The 18,803-nt window shown below is 37.0% G+C and overlaps 1 protein-coding gene across 1 annotated transcript in view; it reads right to left on the bottom strand.

The window, feature by feature from the left end:
• Positions 1 to 347: 347 nt before the first annotated feature.
• DNAH5 (dynein axonemal heavy chain 5) overlaps positions 348 to 18,803 on the bottom strand; it is a 122,096-nt gene continuing 103,640 nt past the window's right edge. Inside the window, exons 67-79 of the mRNA XM_062610808.1 lie at positions 17,968 to 18,082; positions 17,326 to 17,516; positions 16,784 to 16,905; positions 15,879 to 16,028; positions 12,155 to 12,400; positions 10,435 to 10,654; positions 9,558 to 9,763; positions 8,546 to 8,749; positions 7,711 to 7,926; positions 4,895 to 5,107; positions 3,376 to 3,528; positions 1,308 to 1,539; positions 348 to 814 (exon numbers count right to left, since the gene is read on the bottom strand). Of these exons, the coding sequence (XP_062466792.1) occupies positions 663 to 814; positions 1,308 to 1,539; positions 3,376 to 3,528; positions 4,895 to 5,107; positions 7,711 to 7,926; positions 8,546 to 8,749; positions 9,558 to 9,763; positions 10,435 to 10,654; positions 12,155 to 12,400; positions 15,879 to 16,028; positions 16,784 to 16,905; positions 17,326 to 17,516; positions 17,968 to 18,082 (2,420 nt within the window). The 3' untranslated portion in view covers positions 348 to 662. The remainder of the gene's footprint in view (positions 815 to 1,307; positions 1,540 to 3,375; positions 3,529 to 4,894; positions 5,108 to 7,710; positions 7,927 to 8,545; positions 8,750 to 9,557; positions 9,764 to 10,434; positions 10,655 to 12,154; positions 12,401 to 15,878; positions 16,029 to 16,783; positions 16,906 to 17,325; positions 17,517 to 17,967; positions 18,083 to 18,803) is intronic.

Below are 18,803 nucleotides of genomic sequence, written 5' to 3'. Positions count from 1 at the left end.
TACATATTTATAAGTCATAAGCCAGATAGAAAGGAATTTTGGCAGCTGTCAAATGTTTGTTTTCCTACAGAACACCATGAAACTGCTCTCCAAATGGTGAAAGAGGTGTAACATTTTTCCAGTCTCACCTTCTTTATTTAGACAGCAAGCAAACTAGAAGCTATCATCTAGGAGATAAATCTTAGGACATCATCTTGAGGTTTATTAACTAATATGAATGAGCAACTGGGCTTAGCTTTCCAAAGATATACACACATGCACACATACACACAAAAGAAAAGCTTTTCATTTAGCAGGTTGAATGTAAGCCCTGATACAAGGATATTTATCACTTAAAAGTAACAATATTCGAGTCAATGAATCTTTATTCAAGATAAAATTGAGCACACAATAGTGAGATGGGAACACTAAGTATTTGTCATTATTTTTGAAGACATCAAAGGTAACACTTGAATCTTATTCACCAAAATTTATATCACTCTAAGATTTAGCATTCATAAGCCTATTGTAGAGGTTTATTGAGAACAGTTTTCTAAAAATACTATAACGGAGTCTATGCCTTAGAAAATATATTTTTAGAAGTGATCCGTTATACAGCTAACTACATATTGATGCTTATATTTAAAAAACAGAAAAGAACCCTTAGTAAACTTTCTTTTACTTTACTTGACATCACACAGAAGTGCTACCCCACGCAGTACCCAGTGCTCTGGAGGCTGAAGGGTTTTTAGATCCACAGCAGCAATGTAATTCGTATCTGTTCTAATGGTCTTTTTGTAGACTGGACATGAATAAAGACGTGGATCTTTTGAAGCTAAAAAGACAAAAGAGACATAAAAACAAATGAAATTAGGTTGAAAAACCAGAGCCCTAATGGACTGGGCATAAGGCAAATGTAAATTTGAACTAATTCTCTGATACAGAGATTACAGAGTTTAAGTATATAAATGTTGATCTTCTCAATCTAGGACAGATATTGTCAATGGAAGACTGAATGTAAACACGTTTTTTTTCAGAGGAGCCAGGGAACAGCTCATCTGTAATAGGTTTAAAAGGTTGTTAACACCATTAGGACCAGAAGGTAGAGACTTTTCTAAATATTAGGTAAAAAAAAATGCCAATTATTAAGGAAGGTTGAAAGCTTATTTTACATGGAAGACTCATAAGTCTCCCCCATTGAAAAAGATTCACTATGTATACAATGAACAGCAACAGCCTCACAAATCCCTAAAGCCCAAAAGTCTTCCATGCAGTTGAATAAAAAGTTGTTCTACCAAAATAACACCCTTTACAATACAGTTACTTACTGTTATTCTCTGCATATATCCTTATAACTGGCATCATCTCAAACACCACCTTGGGCTTTGCTTCAGTCAGTCTCATGTTTCTTCTGTCCCAGCCAGCTCCTTCCAAATACAGCCCATACACATATACACCTTCTGAAGGAGGACTTGTGATATCATCCTTCATCCATTTCGTGACCTCATTGCACAGCACTACACTGTCAAGAGCCCATCCTTTGTTAGCCCTTGTTATTTCCTGACCAAAATGAATGAAAGTATGGAGGTTACATTTTTTCATGAGCCATTTTTCCACAGCATTTATTAGGAAAAAAAGAAAAAAAAACCAAAAACCAAAAAACCTCCACACAAAAAAAAAAAAAACACCAAACGCAAACTTCCTATGTTATCCATGTTTACAGAAGTTTGACTTCTAAGCTTTTGATGGCATAGTACTACAAGAAGACTTCCAGTACTTCATCCACTATATTTTATTTTCAATCTTTCTATTATAGGCAGTATCTGAGGAACATACCAAGTAACACAAACTCTGAACGCCAATGGTAGCTGGCTTTTGCAAATATGAAAATTTCAGTTTTCATAAGATGATAAAACATTAATTGGATGTGCTAAGTAAAACAGTTCCAGTGACAAAACCAAGATGTTTAATTTGATGCATATTTTCTAGGGTTACATTCCTCTTTCTGTACTTACACTTTCATTAACTGTATCCTTAACAATGAGTAAGAGCTTGCTCAGCTCCAAAGCTACATATAGAGACTGCAAATCACCAGAGAACACTTGAAGATAGATATGCCTAAGATTCAACATATACTTCAAATTTAGTCAGTTGGTGCACTGAACAACACTCATTTATCTTAGAATCATAGAACAGTTAGGGTTGGAAAGGACCTGAAGATCATCAAGTTCCAACCCCCTTGCCATGGGCAGGGACACCTCACACTAAACCATCTCACCTGGCCTTGAACACTGTCAGGGATGGAGCATTCACAGCCTCCGTGGGCAGCCCATTCTAGTGTCTCACCACCCTAACAGGAAAGAATTTCCTCCTTATATCCAATCTAAACTTCCCCTGTTTAAGTTTTAACCCGTTACCCCTTGTCCTGTCACTACAGTCCCTAATGAAGAGTCCCTCTCCAGCACTCCTATAGGTACCCTTCAGATACTGGAAGGCTGCTATGAGGTCTCCATGCAGCCTTCTCTTCTCCAGGCTGAACAACCCCAACTTCCTCAGCCTGTCTTCATACAGGAGGTGCTCCAGTCCCCTGAGCATCCTCATGGCCCTCCTCTGGACTTGTTCCAACAGTTCCATGTCCTTTTTATGTTGAGGACACCAGAACTGCACACAATACTCCAAGTGAGGTCTCATGAGAGCAAAGTAGAGGGGCAGGATCACCTCCTTTGACCTGCTGGTCACGCTCCTTTTGATGCAGCCCAGGATATGGTTGCTTTCTGGGCTGCAAGCACACACTGAAGCCGGCTCATGTTCATTTTCTCATCGACCAGCACGCCCAAGTCCTTCTCCACAGGGCTGCTCTGAATCTCTTCTTTGCCCAACCTGTAGCTGTGCCTGGGATTGCTCTGACCCAGGTGTAGGACCTTGCACTTGTCATGGTTAAACTTCATCCCTTGCTATCCCATGCCATTAAGTTATGCCAGACCTAAGACTTATTCCAGTCTTGTAAATGTTTTCCAAGGTCTTTATTTGAAGTAATTTGAATTAATATTTTTCCCCTACTGCACTTAATTAGCTGCTCTAAAAGAACAGGAATCTTAGGAATATCTCAATGGTAACATTAGACATTACCTCCAGTCTATCTTCATAATGTTGTAAGGTAGCCCTTAATACAGTAGCTTGGTCAAAGCAGGAAATATATTTTAATATGTTGGTCATTGATATACAGAAAAATATCTGGATATTTCACTCAGGAAATACTAGACTGTTATGCAGTCATGTATCTTCCCCCCTGACATGATGGAGCCATGTGTATAACTCAGCCTTTATCTCAATATTTATTTTTGTTTTTTTAAAGTGTAACAGAATAAGTAGAGTGAGACTTGAAACACAATTTACCTGTCTCATTGCAGTTAAAAATCCCTGAGGATTAAAAAAACCCGTCATCCAAAAGCAGTTTGGTCGGCTTTCAAAAATCCACTTGTAAAACTGGTGGTTTCTTTCTAGAAGCTCAGTAAACCAGAAACCAAGAGTACTGGAAGCCCAAGATGCCTAAAAATAGTAAACAGGATATTCATTCTTTAGTTTTATTTGGAAGTTTAAAAACATCAAATTCATCTCAAGAAAAGGTAATTCTTCACATGGTAGTAAATATCAATCTTAATAAAGCATATTTAAAGCTAATTTTTCATATCTTAACTTTTAACCAGATAAATGTTGCATCCCACTGAAACCTGAAAGAACTTCTTGTTTTGTTCAAATTCATGCCTACCTTTCCATTTAGCCATGCTTAATGCTTTGTGTGGTAATTGTCCATTTAATGATGTTTTTGCAAAATTAGATACCTATGTAAACTAAGAAAAAATATTATATACATGTCTTTCTAAAGCCAAGGTCAATGCATCAAGATAACAGGCTTTCTGCCAAAACTATTCTGCTCTTTCTGGAAAAATTAGGTAAGGAAAATTGAGCTTAGACTATGTGAAAATTTATGAATATTTTTCTCTTTGAATAGTTGTATCACACTTGTGCTGTGAAGCATCTGCTTTGGTCTATGTTTTTGTACCATTTTATTTTGTCAATAAAAACAAAACAAGCAAATGCCAAAAAAGCCTCCCCGTTTTTCTTTTCAGCAGTTGATCTAGTTGTTCCTGAATACAATTTCCATGGGGAGAGGCTGAGGGAGCTGAAGGAGAGAAGGCTCAGAGGAGATATTATCAATATTTGTACCTCATATGTGGAAAACCGAAGAAGATGGAGCCAGACCCTTTTCAGTGATAGGAGAAGAAACAATGGACACAAGATGAAATGTGCTAATTTAATTTAAAGTTAAGATTTTTTGGTTGCTTACTTGCTTGCTTGATAGTCATTTGGGTTTTTTGTTAGGGGTTTTTTACTGTGAGGGTGTCCAACACTGCAACAGGTTTCCCAGAGGGGTTGTGGATTCTTGATTCTGAAGAATCCTGGCAAACCTGGTCTAAGTGACCCTGCTTTCAGAAGTGGGGTTAAACTACACTATCTTCAGAGGTCCCTTCCAGCCTCTACTGCTTTCTGATTCTATGACTACAAGTTGTAATCTCAAAGAACAGCAACAATGTAGTTCACCACTATGGGTGTTATTTTTTAAAATCTATCATCACATTTTAAATTATTCTCTACTCTCTACTTTTTTATCCTGTCAACACGCAACAAGCTGTCAAAATGGGAAATACCTGCGTGTCCCACATTCATTTCCATTTTTATAAATGAGAGAGGGCTTGTTTTGTCTGTGTTTATTTTAGCCCAAAATCTATTCCAGCGGTTGCACAGTCCTGGTTGACACTTGTGTTTGAGAAAAGTATTTACTGTGTGCCAAGTAGTTTAATCTAGCTCAACAGATTCATTTTGTAAGGAAAAAATAATAGTTATGTACACTTACTTTTTTCCAGCTAGCAGGAACCCTTCCATCATACATGCAATCTAAAGCATCCCTCAGATTTTCACTCATAACAATTGTCCCATCAATTGCAAGTTTTAGATCATTCAGAGTGCGTCTCACTAAGGTAATAACTCTCTGCATTTGCTCAATCTCTTGTTGCAAAAATATGTTCATAGGCTGAAATGGTCCCATGTTCTTTAGTTTCTCTTTTACCTGTAGGTAAAAAAACAAAGATCCTTCAGCAGAAGCAAAAGACAAAGGTGGCTTTATGCCAAGGCTAGGCCCCAATACAATTTATAAGACATAATACTTTTATATAGGTAGTTAAATGGTCAGTTTGGCATCTTCCTTGAATAATCTGCAAGACAGATATTTTCCGAGAGAGATTTATGACACTGAGACTGGCTATGGTTTTAGTCTAGCTCACAGTTTAGAGTGCATACCTTTCTATGAGCTAACATTGCTTAAACAGCATGTAGGCTATACCCCACTTCAAGGATTTCAGCTTTAATTCCAACAGACAGTTCTCAAGGTTCACTTTCCACAAACCGATCAAGAGCAATTGCCCCAGCCACTTTGCCTCAGCATAGTAGTGCTATTTATCAGCAATGCCTAAGAACTATCACAACTCCAGGCAGTCTTGTATTCTAATAAAACTTGCTAATATATTTTTAATTAAAAGTGTAAAGTTAGCAAATTAACAACAACTGTATGGACAGAACCAGAATTTTTTGTGGTCAATATGGTCCTTCAGGAAATAAGTGAAAATATTATATGTAACAGATATTGAATCCTGTGCAGGGTAACAGCCTTACTATTATAACTAATTATTACTAAGAACTTAGTAATATGCATAACAAAAATTTATCAGTATTCTGCTAAACAAAAGTAATTTAAATAATTATCACCCTGTGAAATTATTTAGTGCTCCCCATTTGTTTTTATTAATATAAACTGAATTTCAATTTGTCATTTCTGATCAGAGCTGATCTGCCCCAAAATAGCTCTTGTAAACTTAACAGAATTAAGTACTCCTACACAGTGATACTATAAAATATATCTTTATTAAGCCACATATCTATTCCTGGAGATGTCAAGTAGAATTTTAAGAGTTGAACTAACAGCTACCAGGAGATTTAGCCCATCACTGAAGCAGTACCCTTCTGAGAAACTCGGCAAATTGCAATCCTTTGCAGACACCTGGTTAAGCCCTTTGGAGGGTCATAAAGCTCAGACTTCTAGAAGGACAGTAGGTCAGAAACTTCATCAAGTGCAAACTTTTGGAAGACTGCTAGATAGTCAGTATTCCTGGTTCAGATAGATTAACTGACCTGTTTGGATAAAATTTATTATTATTATTCTATTTGAGGGAAGAAAGTTTACATAATACAAAATGGGGTACAGAAAACATAAGACAGATGTAAAACATTAAGAGAGTTCATACTCATGAGCATACCACGCATAAGGGAAACTTACTACTCTGCAAATACAGTAAAGAGAGTGTTTGATTGTACAAGCCTTCTTTCTCCTTCTCATAGCTCAGCATCCTGACAGAAGAAATTTGGCATTTATAAACCACCTAATCCTTGTACAAAGGTCCTCATGCTAACTTCCATTAAAGTCTAAGTGAAGTGGCAGAAGACCAAGGATAAGAGATTAAATTCTCCTCAAGGAGATGGCAGGCAAATTATCTAATTAATAATACATCTTACTGCCTAGATGAGCAGACTACTCTGAGTATCTGTTAAAATACAAACATGGGTGTGAACCTTTTCGCTAATGACTTATTAGGGTGATTCACATCCATTTCCTAACAAAAGTGTTGTAAATGCTTTATTACTGACATATCTAATCTTACTTATTTTCAAGCATTTGTAAATATAATGAAACACAACAGTTCAACATCTCCTGATACAGAAAATATAGGAACCTTAAGTAATTTACTAGCATTTTCTTCTTGCTTATTTGAAAGCCATAACCAGGCTCACCCGGGAAGAACTATAATGTCAGCATTCTAAAAATTCTGGAGCCATAAAGGGTAATTAAGAACTATAGAAAGAGCCAGAAACAACACAAATTGTCCAAACACCCAAACTGTAGTCTCCAGAATGAGGCTGCAGAATACAGTTGACTGGAGTGTCCATGTATTTAGCCATTAGTAAATGTATTCTAACTGTAAGAAAACCCCTCACCTTGAGAGACATTCTATCTTCAACACAAACAGATGGCAAGCTGCTCTTTCAGACAAGAAATGACTGCAAGGCAGCAGGCATCCATTACAAATATAGTTACATAGGCTGTTGTACATTAGTAGGGATCCTGAGACACTAACACTAGGCTTCAGTCAATGAAACCTGCCACTTGACAAGCTTTTCAGCATTCACTTCACAGACAAAGAAAGCAGCCTAAAAATATCTTCAGCATATAACCTGAATCCCAAAGTAATACGTATGCTAAAGCTGTAATACTTTTAGAAACTCAAATACACTTGCAACATGATCTCAGTTCTTTACTGCGTCAACACCTTTAGTTAAAAGCTGGTGATGCTACCTCCCCCATAGTGCAAACGACAACTTAAGCATTAAGTGGTTTAATATTTTGAAAAAGCTCTTACAGAAGCACTTGAGTGCACATTTAGTGACTTCATCATAAATGTTAAGAGTCTAGTCAGACTTCTTTAAAATGCAGTTTTGAAGCATTGCCAGTATAAATGGATTCATGCATGGCTTTAAAAAACTAATAGTTGCTTTTTTTTTTTTTTAATCCACACAAAACAAGATGGAGCAAATGTTTTTGACAGAATTACATTAACTCACTTCAAAAGGTACATAATCAGCCGGAAGCTTTTCTAGCATATCATCAGCCAGTCTGGAGACAACTGCCTCTCGGGTTTCTCCTCCTCCACCAGTACTATCTTTAGGCTGAATGCTGAGGATGATGTCCAATACATCCTTGGAAAGTTTAGTTTGGTAAGTGATATCCGCATTGGGGTGCAAACCAAACACCTCTGGTGTGTCATAAGCAGGAAGGCTCTACACAGTAAAATATAAAGAGCACAACTGGAGATAGACTTATAAGCTAATTATTAAAAAACAGACAAAAAAATTGTACACAAACCCCAGAGAAACAAAAAACAAACAACACAAACAAAGCCAACCAACACACACACAAAACACATTGTAAAGAGACTAGATCTCTTCAAACAGTCTTAAGACAAATAACTTGCTGTAATCTGTTCATCATATCACAGCCCAAATCACAGCAAGATGAACAAAAAATTCAATTTTAATCTCTATACGCTATTTTAATAGTCATCTTGTACTTTCATATATTTATATCTCTTATTTCTGTGAGGTTGTACCCAATGTCTAGAGTCCATTCTTTGCCCTCTTTATTAAGGGTGTGCCTTCAACTATGTCTCTCAAGCAAACCATATGATGAAGGAAAGATTCCTGTCATGGCAATGATAACATTGATGACAACAATAAAGTGTGACTAATAGATACACAGACTATTAGAAAGTAATAAACAGTTTGTGAACAAATGCCAAAACACAGTCAGAAGAAAAGTCAAAATACAAAGACTCAGGAACTTGTAAGATTCAAGTGAACTGGGGGGGGGGGGCCTTTTGAAAAGTTTTCATTTACCAACCTGTATGTACTGAAGGTATTGATCCACCATAGTACATTTAGGTATGTTGTATCCTTTGTAGAAGCTAAATTCCTGACTGAATGTGTTTTCATTGAACCAAACCTTTACAAAGGTATTCATGAGTCTTTTGTCATAGTCATCTGTCACACGACCACCATACTGGATCTCTCCTATCATGTAACAAACAGTACTCCAGGAGATCCCCTAAAAGCAAGCAGAAAGCACTGACTTTAGCTAATCTTCTTCTCACACATTTACATCTCTGTTAGTAAGAACAGCTTTCATACCAAGTCTTGCATCTCTGTCCCTTTTGGAAGAAAGTTATCTTCCTATTACTCTTTTTTCCTATAACCCTCAATTCCCAAAACACCTTCACGGATTTATCAAAATAGAGCTCATTGACAACTAATACAGGAGGCTATTCTGGCATTTGGGCAAGAGTGATAGAGCTACATTCCAATCACGCTTTCAACCTCACTTAAAATGCCAATCACAAAGTGATCTTCCACAGACCTCTATATGACAACTAACCATATGACAGTGAGAAATGTAAGAGGAACTCTTATGCAATCATTTAAATCCACTTTCTATTTCTTTGTGCTGCCAAGATAGGTTGGAGGAGCCAAATCTTATTATTTCTACTCAGACTTAAACAAAAAAATATTTTAAATACAGTGGTCCATTTTAGACTATTTGACTGAATTAGCATTGAAAAGAAGGTCTCTGCTTCTAAAATTTATACTTCTGGTGTTTTCAGGGGAGATGTGTGGGAGGGATTTTTTTTAAATGTGCAAATTAATATAAAAATTTAACATGCGCAGGATTAAAAATCTAATTTAAGCCTGTTCTTCTACAGACATATATACTTCAAATGTTAAATGCTTGTGGAAAGAAACAAAATAATAATTTAAAATCTTGGTTGTGTTTCAGTTATTTGGAAACATGTATATACATTCCACTATTAGAAAGATTCATCACCCTAATCTACCTTCCCCACAAAAACATTCATTACCTTTTTGGCATTCGTGCCATCCAAGTGGTTTTGAATGAATTGCACAGTAGCATTGAAATCAGCTTGATTAAACTCATAGGGTATATTCCAACCCAGAGATCCAAACTTGCGTCTTTCTTGAACAGTGGAGTGTAGAAAGGCTGCAGCATACAACATTGGCTTCCATTGTACCATGTCACTGACATCTAGTAAATCCTGGCTGACACCTATTGATATTGTAAGCGGACTTTATAAGAAACACAATAAAAGTACTTTTCAAAACTACTTCAAATCAGAGCTAAAACATCACTCCTAAAGATATTCAGTTGGCTCTCTACTTCTCCCAAAAGTAAATTATTGTTCTACAAAGTGTTCAGTGCTGAAAAATGTTTATTAAATCTCTCAAATTAAAAGAGTAAATTTAAGGGAAAACAAAAATAAAAACAAAACCAAAAAAACATTCAGTGATAGATGAATTCACATTAAATTACTTTTTGCACTATTATAAAATAAAACCTTTATTTTATACAATGTAAAGATCTCTTAACAGCCAACAAAGATTAATATGTTGTTTTTCTGCCAAAAGACAAAAGAAGATTAAAAATGTAAACACTTTGAATTGAGATATGAGAAGGCAACACTTCAGAAAAGAAAAAGCATTTCCTGTTTTACTGTCCAATTAGTTCTGGCAACAGAACTTCATCAGATCTTATCTTCCTTTTAATTTTCAAAACTTCTAACTCAAACCAAGGATCAAGAGGTGTCCTGGCATCACTGTGATCAGTTCCTCATACTAGTTTACATCTACTACCAGTGGCTACAATGTGACCACACGTAACACCAGAGAGTCCAAATATGGGCGAAATGAAATTTAAATTATTACCACTTCAGCACTCACCACTGTATGTTCTCTTTAGTCCAGCTCTGAGTCCTTGTGGTGGTTCATTGGTAAATTTAATAGACATTTGAAGAAGGGTGATGGGGAACTGTTTATGAATGTCAGTTGTCATCCACAGTCGAAAGCTTTCATTGACAGTCTCTGTCTCTATCACAGTGTCCATCAACTCATCCAAAAAGTCTAGTCCAAGGTGGCAGTTTTGTAGAAGTGCCCAACCTCCCTAGTTTAAAAGAGCAGAATATGAAATTATCAATGTTTACAAATTTAAAAACCACCTAAAAAAATCACTCTTTGTTTATGTTGTAGGTTAGGAACAAAGCAGACACATCTAATATATAACGAAATATAGCATGTTTAAGTGCTTATCGGAGCTGTTACAAGAGGAAATAATCCACAGTAGATTTTGGACCACTAGCTCACCAAATCAAAACCAAGTCATCTGATTTCATGTACATTTCATGTACAAACAGGGACCAGTATCAATAGTAAAGGTACACATGCAAATAAAAATATATTTTTTTCTCCAAAGAAAGCTTATGTGAGCTAAGATGTGGGCCATTCCTTCTGGAGGCGTTGTTAGCTTGCTTTATCATCTAAACAAATGTTCTTCACTTATCCCACCTGGTCTTCTTTGTTAGCTTGCTTTATCATCTAAACAAATGTTCTTCACTTATCCCACCTGGTCTTCTCAAGTAGTCCCTACCTTTCCCATTTCAGTACATTTAAAACATGTATGGACATGATTATAGTACTGATAAAAACATAAATGTTGACTTATATAAGGAAGCTCAGAAGTAGTTCCATACAGCAGGCTGCTAAACCGTGTTCCTCACAAGGGTCACAAGCTTGAAAAATAACCAAACATACATACTTAATTAATGTATTGCTATTGATCAATAGATACCAGACTTTCTAACATGAATTACCATACTTCATATAGACATCTCTCATACCTCTTCATTAAGAGAGTATGTGAGAAAGTGAGGGAAAGTACTGCATTTCTCTTAAAAAAAGGAGCTCCTCTTCCCTGTCTTTTGCTAATTAGCTCTCAATGTGAAGTTGTCAAATGAGAATCTGAAGCACAAATCAGAGGAAAATTGGTTATACAGACAGGAAGGAAGCTAAACTGTTCACATGAGCAGGCATAGCAGTACTACCACCTGATGGGCAAAGCTAAATTAGGATATCTCGGTTTTTATCCTCATACAGGAAAATTTATTCTTTAATCCCTGCATGTTTCACCTGTAAAATGCTTGTGCTGTCAGATTGTCTATCCCAATTTAAAATCCAGACTATTGAAATTCAAAATATTTTGCTATACAACCAAGGTTATGTAGCTATCAATAGTATATTTGGAATTAATCTTCTTCAACAAAATATGTTTCTATTACTAAAAATAGAAAACTAAAAAAATGTTGTGGAACACTTGCTGAAGAATATACACTATCCATGCAATCCAAGCAATTCAGCTATTTTCATCAGTCAACAAGCTAGGACAAAAATTCCATTTTATGTGAAAAACACTATTTGCTGCACAATATCAAGAAGTTTGTTATAGCCAATTAAATGACTATGAAAAGACAGTTCTATTGCTGAGGACATTTGCTTACACAAATAAATACAGCATTAATTACCCACCAAACCTATATTTCATGACAGGAATTTCATTTCTAAGTGTTTAATACAGACAAAGAAAAACATCCAGATTTTTGTTCCTTACATGAGCCATGGTCTGCTGTAGAAGTTTACGAGCATGAATGTCTTGCCCCTGGCCCATGGAAACATAACGTGTCTCTATCTTCAGTCTTTTTCCCAAGGCGATAATTGAATCCGTAGGATCAGAACCCATGGAAAGAAAGCATATGAGAGGAGTACGTGGATCTGACTCTTCCCATGTTTCCTCCAAGTCCAAGATGACTCCCTCCGCATATTTCTCCCCCATAGTGTCAATAATGTATTTTCTTGCCTATATTAAAAAGGATAAATTTAACCCGTGATACAATCATTTAATGCTGTTTTCTTCCCAGTGTAAATACAACCAATAAATAAACTGACACTACTATAAATTTATATCAGAAATATAAATATGCAATGAATTTATTTTCACATGTTAACATACCATAGAATCGTAGAATCATAGAATAGTTAGGGTTGGAAAGGACCTTAAGATCATCAGGTTCCAACCCCCTTGCCATGGGCAGGGACACCTCACACGAAACAATGCCACCCAAGGCTTCGTCCAACCTGGCCTTGGGATGGAGCATTCACAACTTCCTTGGGCAACCCATTCCAGTGCCTCACCACCCTAACAGGAAAGAATTTCCTCCTTATATCCAATCTAAACTTCCCCTGTTTAAGTTTTAACCCGTTACCCCTTGTCCTGTCACTATAGACCCTAATGAAGAGTCCCTCCCCAGCATTCCTATAGGCCCCCTTCAGATACTGGAAGGCTGCTATGAGGTCTCCATGCAGCCCTCTCTTCTCCAGGCTGAACAGCCCCAACTTCCTCAGACTATCTTCATACGGGAGGTGCTCCAGTCCCCTGATCATCCTCATGACCCTCCTCTGGACTTGTTCCAACAGTTCCATGTCCTTTTTATGTTGAGGACACCAGAACTGCACACAATACTCCAAGTGAGGTCTCACGAGAACAGAGTAGATGGGCAGGATCACTTCCTTTGACCTGCTGGTCACGCTCCTTTTGATGCAGCCCAGGATACAGTTGGCTTTCTGGGCTGCAAGCGCACACTGCCAGCTCATGTTCATTTTCTCATCGACCAGCACGCCCAAGTCCTTCTCTGCAGGGCTGCTCTGAATCTCTTCTTTGCCCAACCTGTAGCTGTGCCTGGGATTGCTCCAACCCAGGTGTAGAACCTTGCACTTGTCATGGTTAAACTCCATCAGGCTGGCATCAGCCCACCTCACAAGTCTGACGAGGTCCCTCTGGATGGCATTCCTTCCCTCCAGCGTATCAACCGAACCACACAGCTTGGTGTCATCGGCAAACTTGCTGAGGGCGCACTCAATCCCACTGTCCATGTCAGCGACAAAGATGTTGAACAAGACCGGTCCCAACACCGATCCCTGAGGGACACAACTCGTTACTGGTCTCCAGCCGGACACTGTGCCACTGACCACAACTCTTTGTGTGCGGCCATCCAGCCAGTTCTTTATTCACCGAGTGGTCCATCCATCAAATTGATGTCTCTCCAACTTAGAGACACGGATGTCATGTGGTACAGTGTTGAATGCTTTGCACAAGTCCAGGTAGATGACATCATGTGCTCTACCCTGTCCGTCAGTTCCGTAGCCCCATCATAGAAGGCCACCAAATTGGTCAGGCAGGATTTCCCCTTACTGAAGCCATGCTGGCTGTCAGCAAGCACCTTGTTGATTTGCATGCGCCTTAGCATGCCTTCCAGGAGAATCTGCTCCAAGATTTTGCCAGGCACAGAGGTGAGACTGACTGGTCTGTAATTCCCCGGGTCATCCATTTTCCCCTTCTTGAAAATGGGGGTTATATTTCCCTTTTTCCAGTCATCGGGAACTTCACCTGACTGCCATGATTTCTCAAATATAATGGACAGTAGCTTAGCAACTTCATTTGCCAGCTCCTTCAGGACCCATGGATGGATTTCATCAGGTCCCATGGACTTGTGTACGTTTAGGTTTTTAAGATGATCCCGAACCAGATCCTCACCTGCAGTGGGCCCAAGGTCTTCATTCTCACAGTCCCTGCGTCTGCCTTCCAAGGCTTGGGTTGTGTGGTCAGAGCCTTTTCAGTGAAGACTGAGGCAAGGAAGTCATTCAGAACTTCAGCCTTCTCCACATCCTGTGTAGCTAGTTCTCCCGATAGCTTCTGGAGGGGGCCTACATTGTCCCTAGCTTCCCAGACAACATCCCTGCATTCTTCCCAGGCTGCCTCTCCTTGCTTCCACCTTTTATATGCCTCTTTTTTTCCTTAGAATTTTCCTCATTATCTCCTTATCCACCCAAGGAGGTCTCCTGGCCCTCCTGCTGCACTTCTTTCTAGTTGGGATGCAACACTCCTGAGCTTGTAGCAGATATTTTGAACCTTATAAGACCAGTTAAAACTTCAAAAATAATTAGTCTATTAAATATACCTGGATGCATGTTTATATATAATACCTGTAATTACAGTATAATAAAAATAATAACCTTAGTAAACCTTTTGAAAGGTTTTAATGATTTAAAGATTGTATCTCCACTAGGCAGCAAAGCTTCTAACCTTAAAAATCTAGCTTCCCTTTCCAAATACTTAAGAAAAAGGGAGGAAAGCATGGAAGATATGCTTCCAGGACCTTTCCAACCTTCATGCTTGAACAAACAATGAATTGACAGTAGCAATGATGAAAATAACTGCTGCTAAGTAGAAGATTGAGCGGAACATATAGAAGCCATCTCTGTCTTTTCTTATGTATTTCAAAAATTGTTATTGCTCCTGAGAACTGAGAAATAGAAAAAGCTCTTTCAAACAGTCTGAAGTTATATTTCTTGCACTGTTTCCCACTACATTGCTTTTGTCTTAGACCAATCTTCCCATTATTAACTCTGGGTTACTTCTCAGAGACAGAAGATATGTAGCAGTTGTTTGATATAATACCAGTTTTCATAAAACCATCATAAGATAGAAGTGTGTCTTGCCCCCATTAACAAAACTGAGGAACTAATTTTGTATGTTCCACTTCAAAAACATAGCACACGTCTGAGAAATTCATCACAGAGTACCATTTACCCTTCTGTTGACTAGTTACACTAATTGCCAAGACTTTCTCTGACTCTAGTTACAATATCTTAAGTTTTGCCTCCATAAAATTAATACACTTTTAGTGACACATTCTGACATGAGTAAATTTCCAGCCATTGCTCTGAAATCGTCAGAAATTGCATAATTCATACTTTTTTCACTGAAGAACATGAAGATTAAAAATAGTCTTCTAGAAGCTGATTTTTCCTAAAAGTGGATCTAACCATTTAATAAACTTTAATTTTATATTTCTGTCCTTTCTAAATAGCCTTAAACTAAACATTTTGAACAGACCTTAGTGCAGATTTTTAAAAAAATATTTTACTTCAGCCTAACAGGAAGACACTTCTATAATTTGAGTATTATCAGCAAGGACAGTAAAAAATAACTTCTGAACTAATAAAGCAGAACTGAATAAACACATACATTTCCAGATGAAATCCTATCTCTCCATAAAATCACTAGCTAATATATGTTCAATATATTGGGATACTTTTACTAACACTGCCCTTGAATACATTAATAGTCTGAAAAGGATTTCAGAAAATGTAACGTAAAGGTCCATTACAAAAAGGAGTTAAGGAGTTTAGCATTAAATAAAAAAGTACTGAACCGCAATCCTGTATCTATTATTCTAATGACAATTTAATAGACTATGTTGGCTACATATATTTACCTGAGCTATAGTCCTGTCAGGACACCAAGATCTGATAAGAAGAAGATGTCTGAAGCAGTCCAGGGATTCACCATAGCCACTAGGAACCAGTTCTTCTTCAGGATTCTCACTGTCAAACCAGATTTTCCACTGTTTCTCTGCTCTGGAAATCTACAGTTATACCAACAAAGGAGTAAATCTCACTAAATAGATAAGTCACACACACAAAAAAAAAAAAGAAAAACGAGAAATTTTCATATTTTAAGTACAAAATTGTAGAATGCAACAATGCCCTTAAATATTCATATTCTGAAAAAATTAGCTACTACTCAGTGTTTTCCATTAATGATGTAATGGTACAGCAAGCTAGGCTCAGACATAGCTTTGAGAACACTAGGTATCTATTTACTCCCCACATGACTGTACAGAAAGTATTCTTCACATATACCAATTGCTATTTACTTGATCCATTAACTACCATACACTTAAGTCTCCATTAAGACTATTCATACAAGTGTTGAATTTACTGAACACACTTTCCCTAACTCTTACTCCATATAATCAGATAAATATTGGAACAAGCATCATAACACATAGTGTAAGAAAGCACAGCAGGAATGGAAGACAGTCCAACAATTGGAAGAAGGTTCAAGTTGCATTATGTGAACTGAATAATAGCAAGCTATATCCCAATTTTGAAAGTATTATATTACTATGGGGTGTGAAATGTTGCACTTTCTTCTTATTTCCAGAGGGGAGGGAGGGAGGTGTTAAATTTTTTTGTCAATACAGGTAGCTAAGAGGTTGGGGCTACAGCTGTGGGTATCTGCTGTCAGTTTCATTCTGTTCTGTAAAATAAAGCAGTTTCCCACTACATGCCTTGACCATTACTAGACAATCACTGTCAAACAAAAGCTTTTACTTACTTGATCAAGAATATCTGAAAATTGTTTAAGCTTACTAAGCTCCACCAAGTTCAGCCAAGTCATATCCAGAATCCATTTAGCTGGCTTAGGAGGACAAGCTTTCAGGTCTAAGGAAGCACCACCTGCATGAAATTAAATATCTTGGTAACGTAATATAAATTAATCTAAGCTTTCACATGAAGATATACTTGCATGCAGTGCTTGCATGCAGTTAAGACTAAAGCCATGAACTTGTCACATTTAGCTAAGAGTCTAATATTCTTTTAAACTGTTAGCATCACTTTTATGTTCCTATTTGCTTGCTTGTCCTCCTGCAGTTACCAAATAAACTCTACTCAAAGCTGTATTTGTTAGTAAAGTTCACTGCTACAAATCAGAACTGCTATACAATGTGCCAGTCCCCAGAACAGAATAATAAACATGTATTCTTTCAATTGACTAGCTTCTCATCTGCAAAAGGAAGAAGCAAGTGGCTAGGAGATAAAACTGCAGCTCACAAAATAATACATATCCTCTACTTAAAATTGCTGTGTATTCCCAACCTTTAATAAGCGTCAGAAATTCTTCATGTTTTACTCTGTTTCTTTGTATATCAATCTTCAGTGTAAGTAGTAATGTGAAAAGAAATTTGTGCTCTTCATAAAGTCCTCTGGCAGTGTATTTGAACACTTCATATGTCATATGTTCAATAATATTAGTAATCCTCTTGCTTGTTATAGGGCTTTTAGTAGACCTGTTGGAAAAAATGCCTGCAGTTGAATGTCACTATACATAGGTTTCACTAAAGAGAATATTATATAAAAGACAAAAAGACATATTTTAGAACATTTAAAACATGAAAAAGTAATAGGCCTCAAACAGAGAATACCAGATAGCAAGCTATCAACAACTTTTACACTGAAGGAGCAACAAAAACAAATTCCTTTCTAATCAAGGCTTCTGCATAGCTGAAAATCAGAATAGTATGTTTTTTAACTATCTAATTCTGAAGGACTGTAGGTACATTTAAAGTTTCTTTGCCTTGATAACTAACAGACAAAGGCTTATAGGTATTTAAACTGACAACTGTCAAGATTGTAACAAAGAACATGCTTTTTTCTGACATTAGGAACAAACATTTGTCATACTACAACTACCTCCAGGACTGGGTAAATACGAATCCTACTTATTGTTAGCTAAATTACCTGACTAGTGAGTGGTCAAAAAGCACCAAAAACTGCCGAAGTGAAGTCTGGTACATCACATTGACCATGCTCATCTCAGTAATAAGGAAGTACAAGATGCTACCTCGAGTTGCAACTGAAGGACAGGAAAAAAGACTGTGTTCAAAGTAGAAATGCAAAGCAGAGAAACCTCAACTCTTTACAAATACAGTGAGTTTAACACTAATGTTAACTGAAGATCCTTGAGTTGCTCCATTCTTTACTGGCCAGAAAAATAATTGAAACATTTATTAATCCTCCTTTATATATCAGAAAGAAAAATCTTTTCTATAATTAATGCATACTATGTAAAGCCCAGATTGAAAATATGAACATACCTGGAGAGCATCTGGATGGCATACTGCAACATTCACGTCATCAGTAGAACATATAAAAGTATGATGGTTTGAAGTACTGTTTGAGTATTCAAATTTCTCTTTACAGACTTTTACAGGGGTCATATAAAATCCAAATGAACAATATTGATTTAACTTAGACAGAACTGATTTAATTTACTTTCAACAATCATTTAGCTTTAAATACAAATGTTTTACAAAGTCTGCAATGATTTTTGGTATGCTAACTGTACCATTTTACACAATTCATAAAATGCAGGTGTAACATTTTATTCCAGAAAGCATTTTTTCTTCTTCAATTTTTTCATATTTTCACTTGTCAGTTAAAAGCCACAAGACTAGTGAAATGTCTTATAATAACTTAAGGATCTACGATAGAATAACCAAATCATTCATCCAAACAGATATAAAAAGTATTTACAATTACACTGATGCCTGAAAGAATGTCAACATGCGAGCAAT

The sequence above is a fragment of the Pezoporus occidentalis genome, unplaced genomic scaffold (genome assembly GCF_034315485.1).
Source record: "Pezoporus occidentalis ecotype Australia unplaced genomic scaffold, CSIRO_AGI_Poc_V1 ctg15, whole genome shotgun sequence".
Classification (NCBI taxonomy): domain Eukaryota; kingdom Metazoa; phylum Chordata; class Aves; order Psittaciformes; family Psittacidae; genus Pezoporus; species Pezoporus occidentalis.
This window is presented reverse-complemented; position numbering and strand designations above follow the sequence as displayed.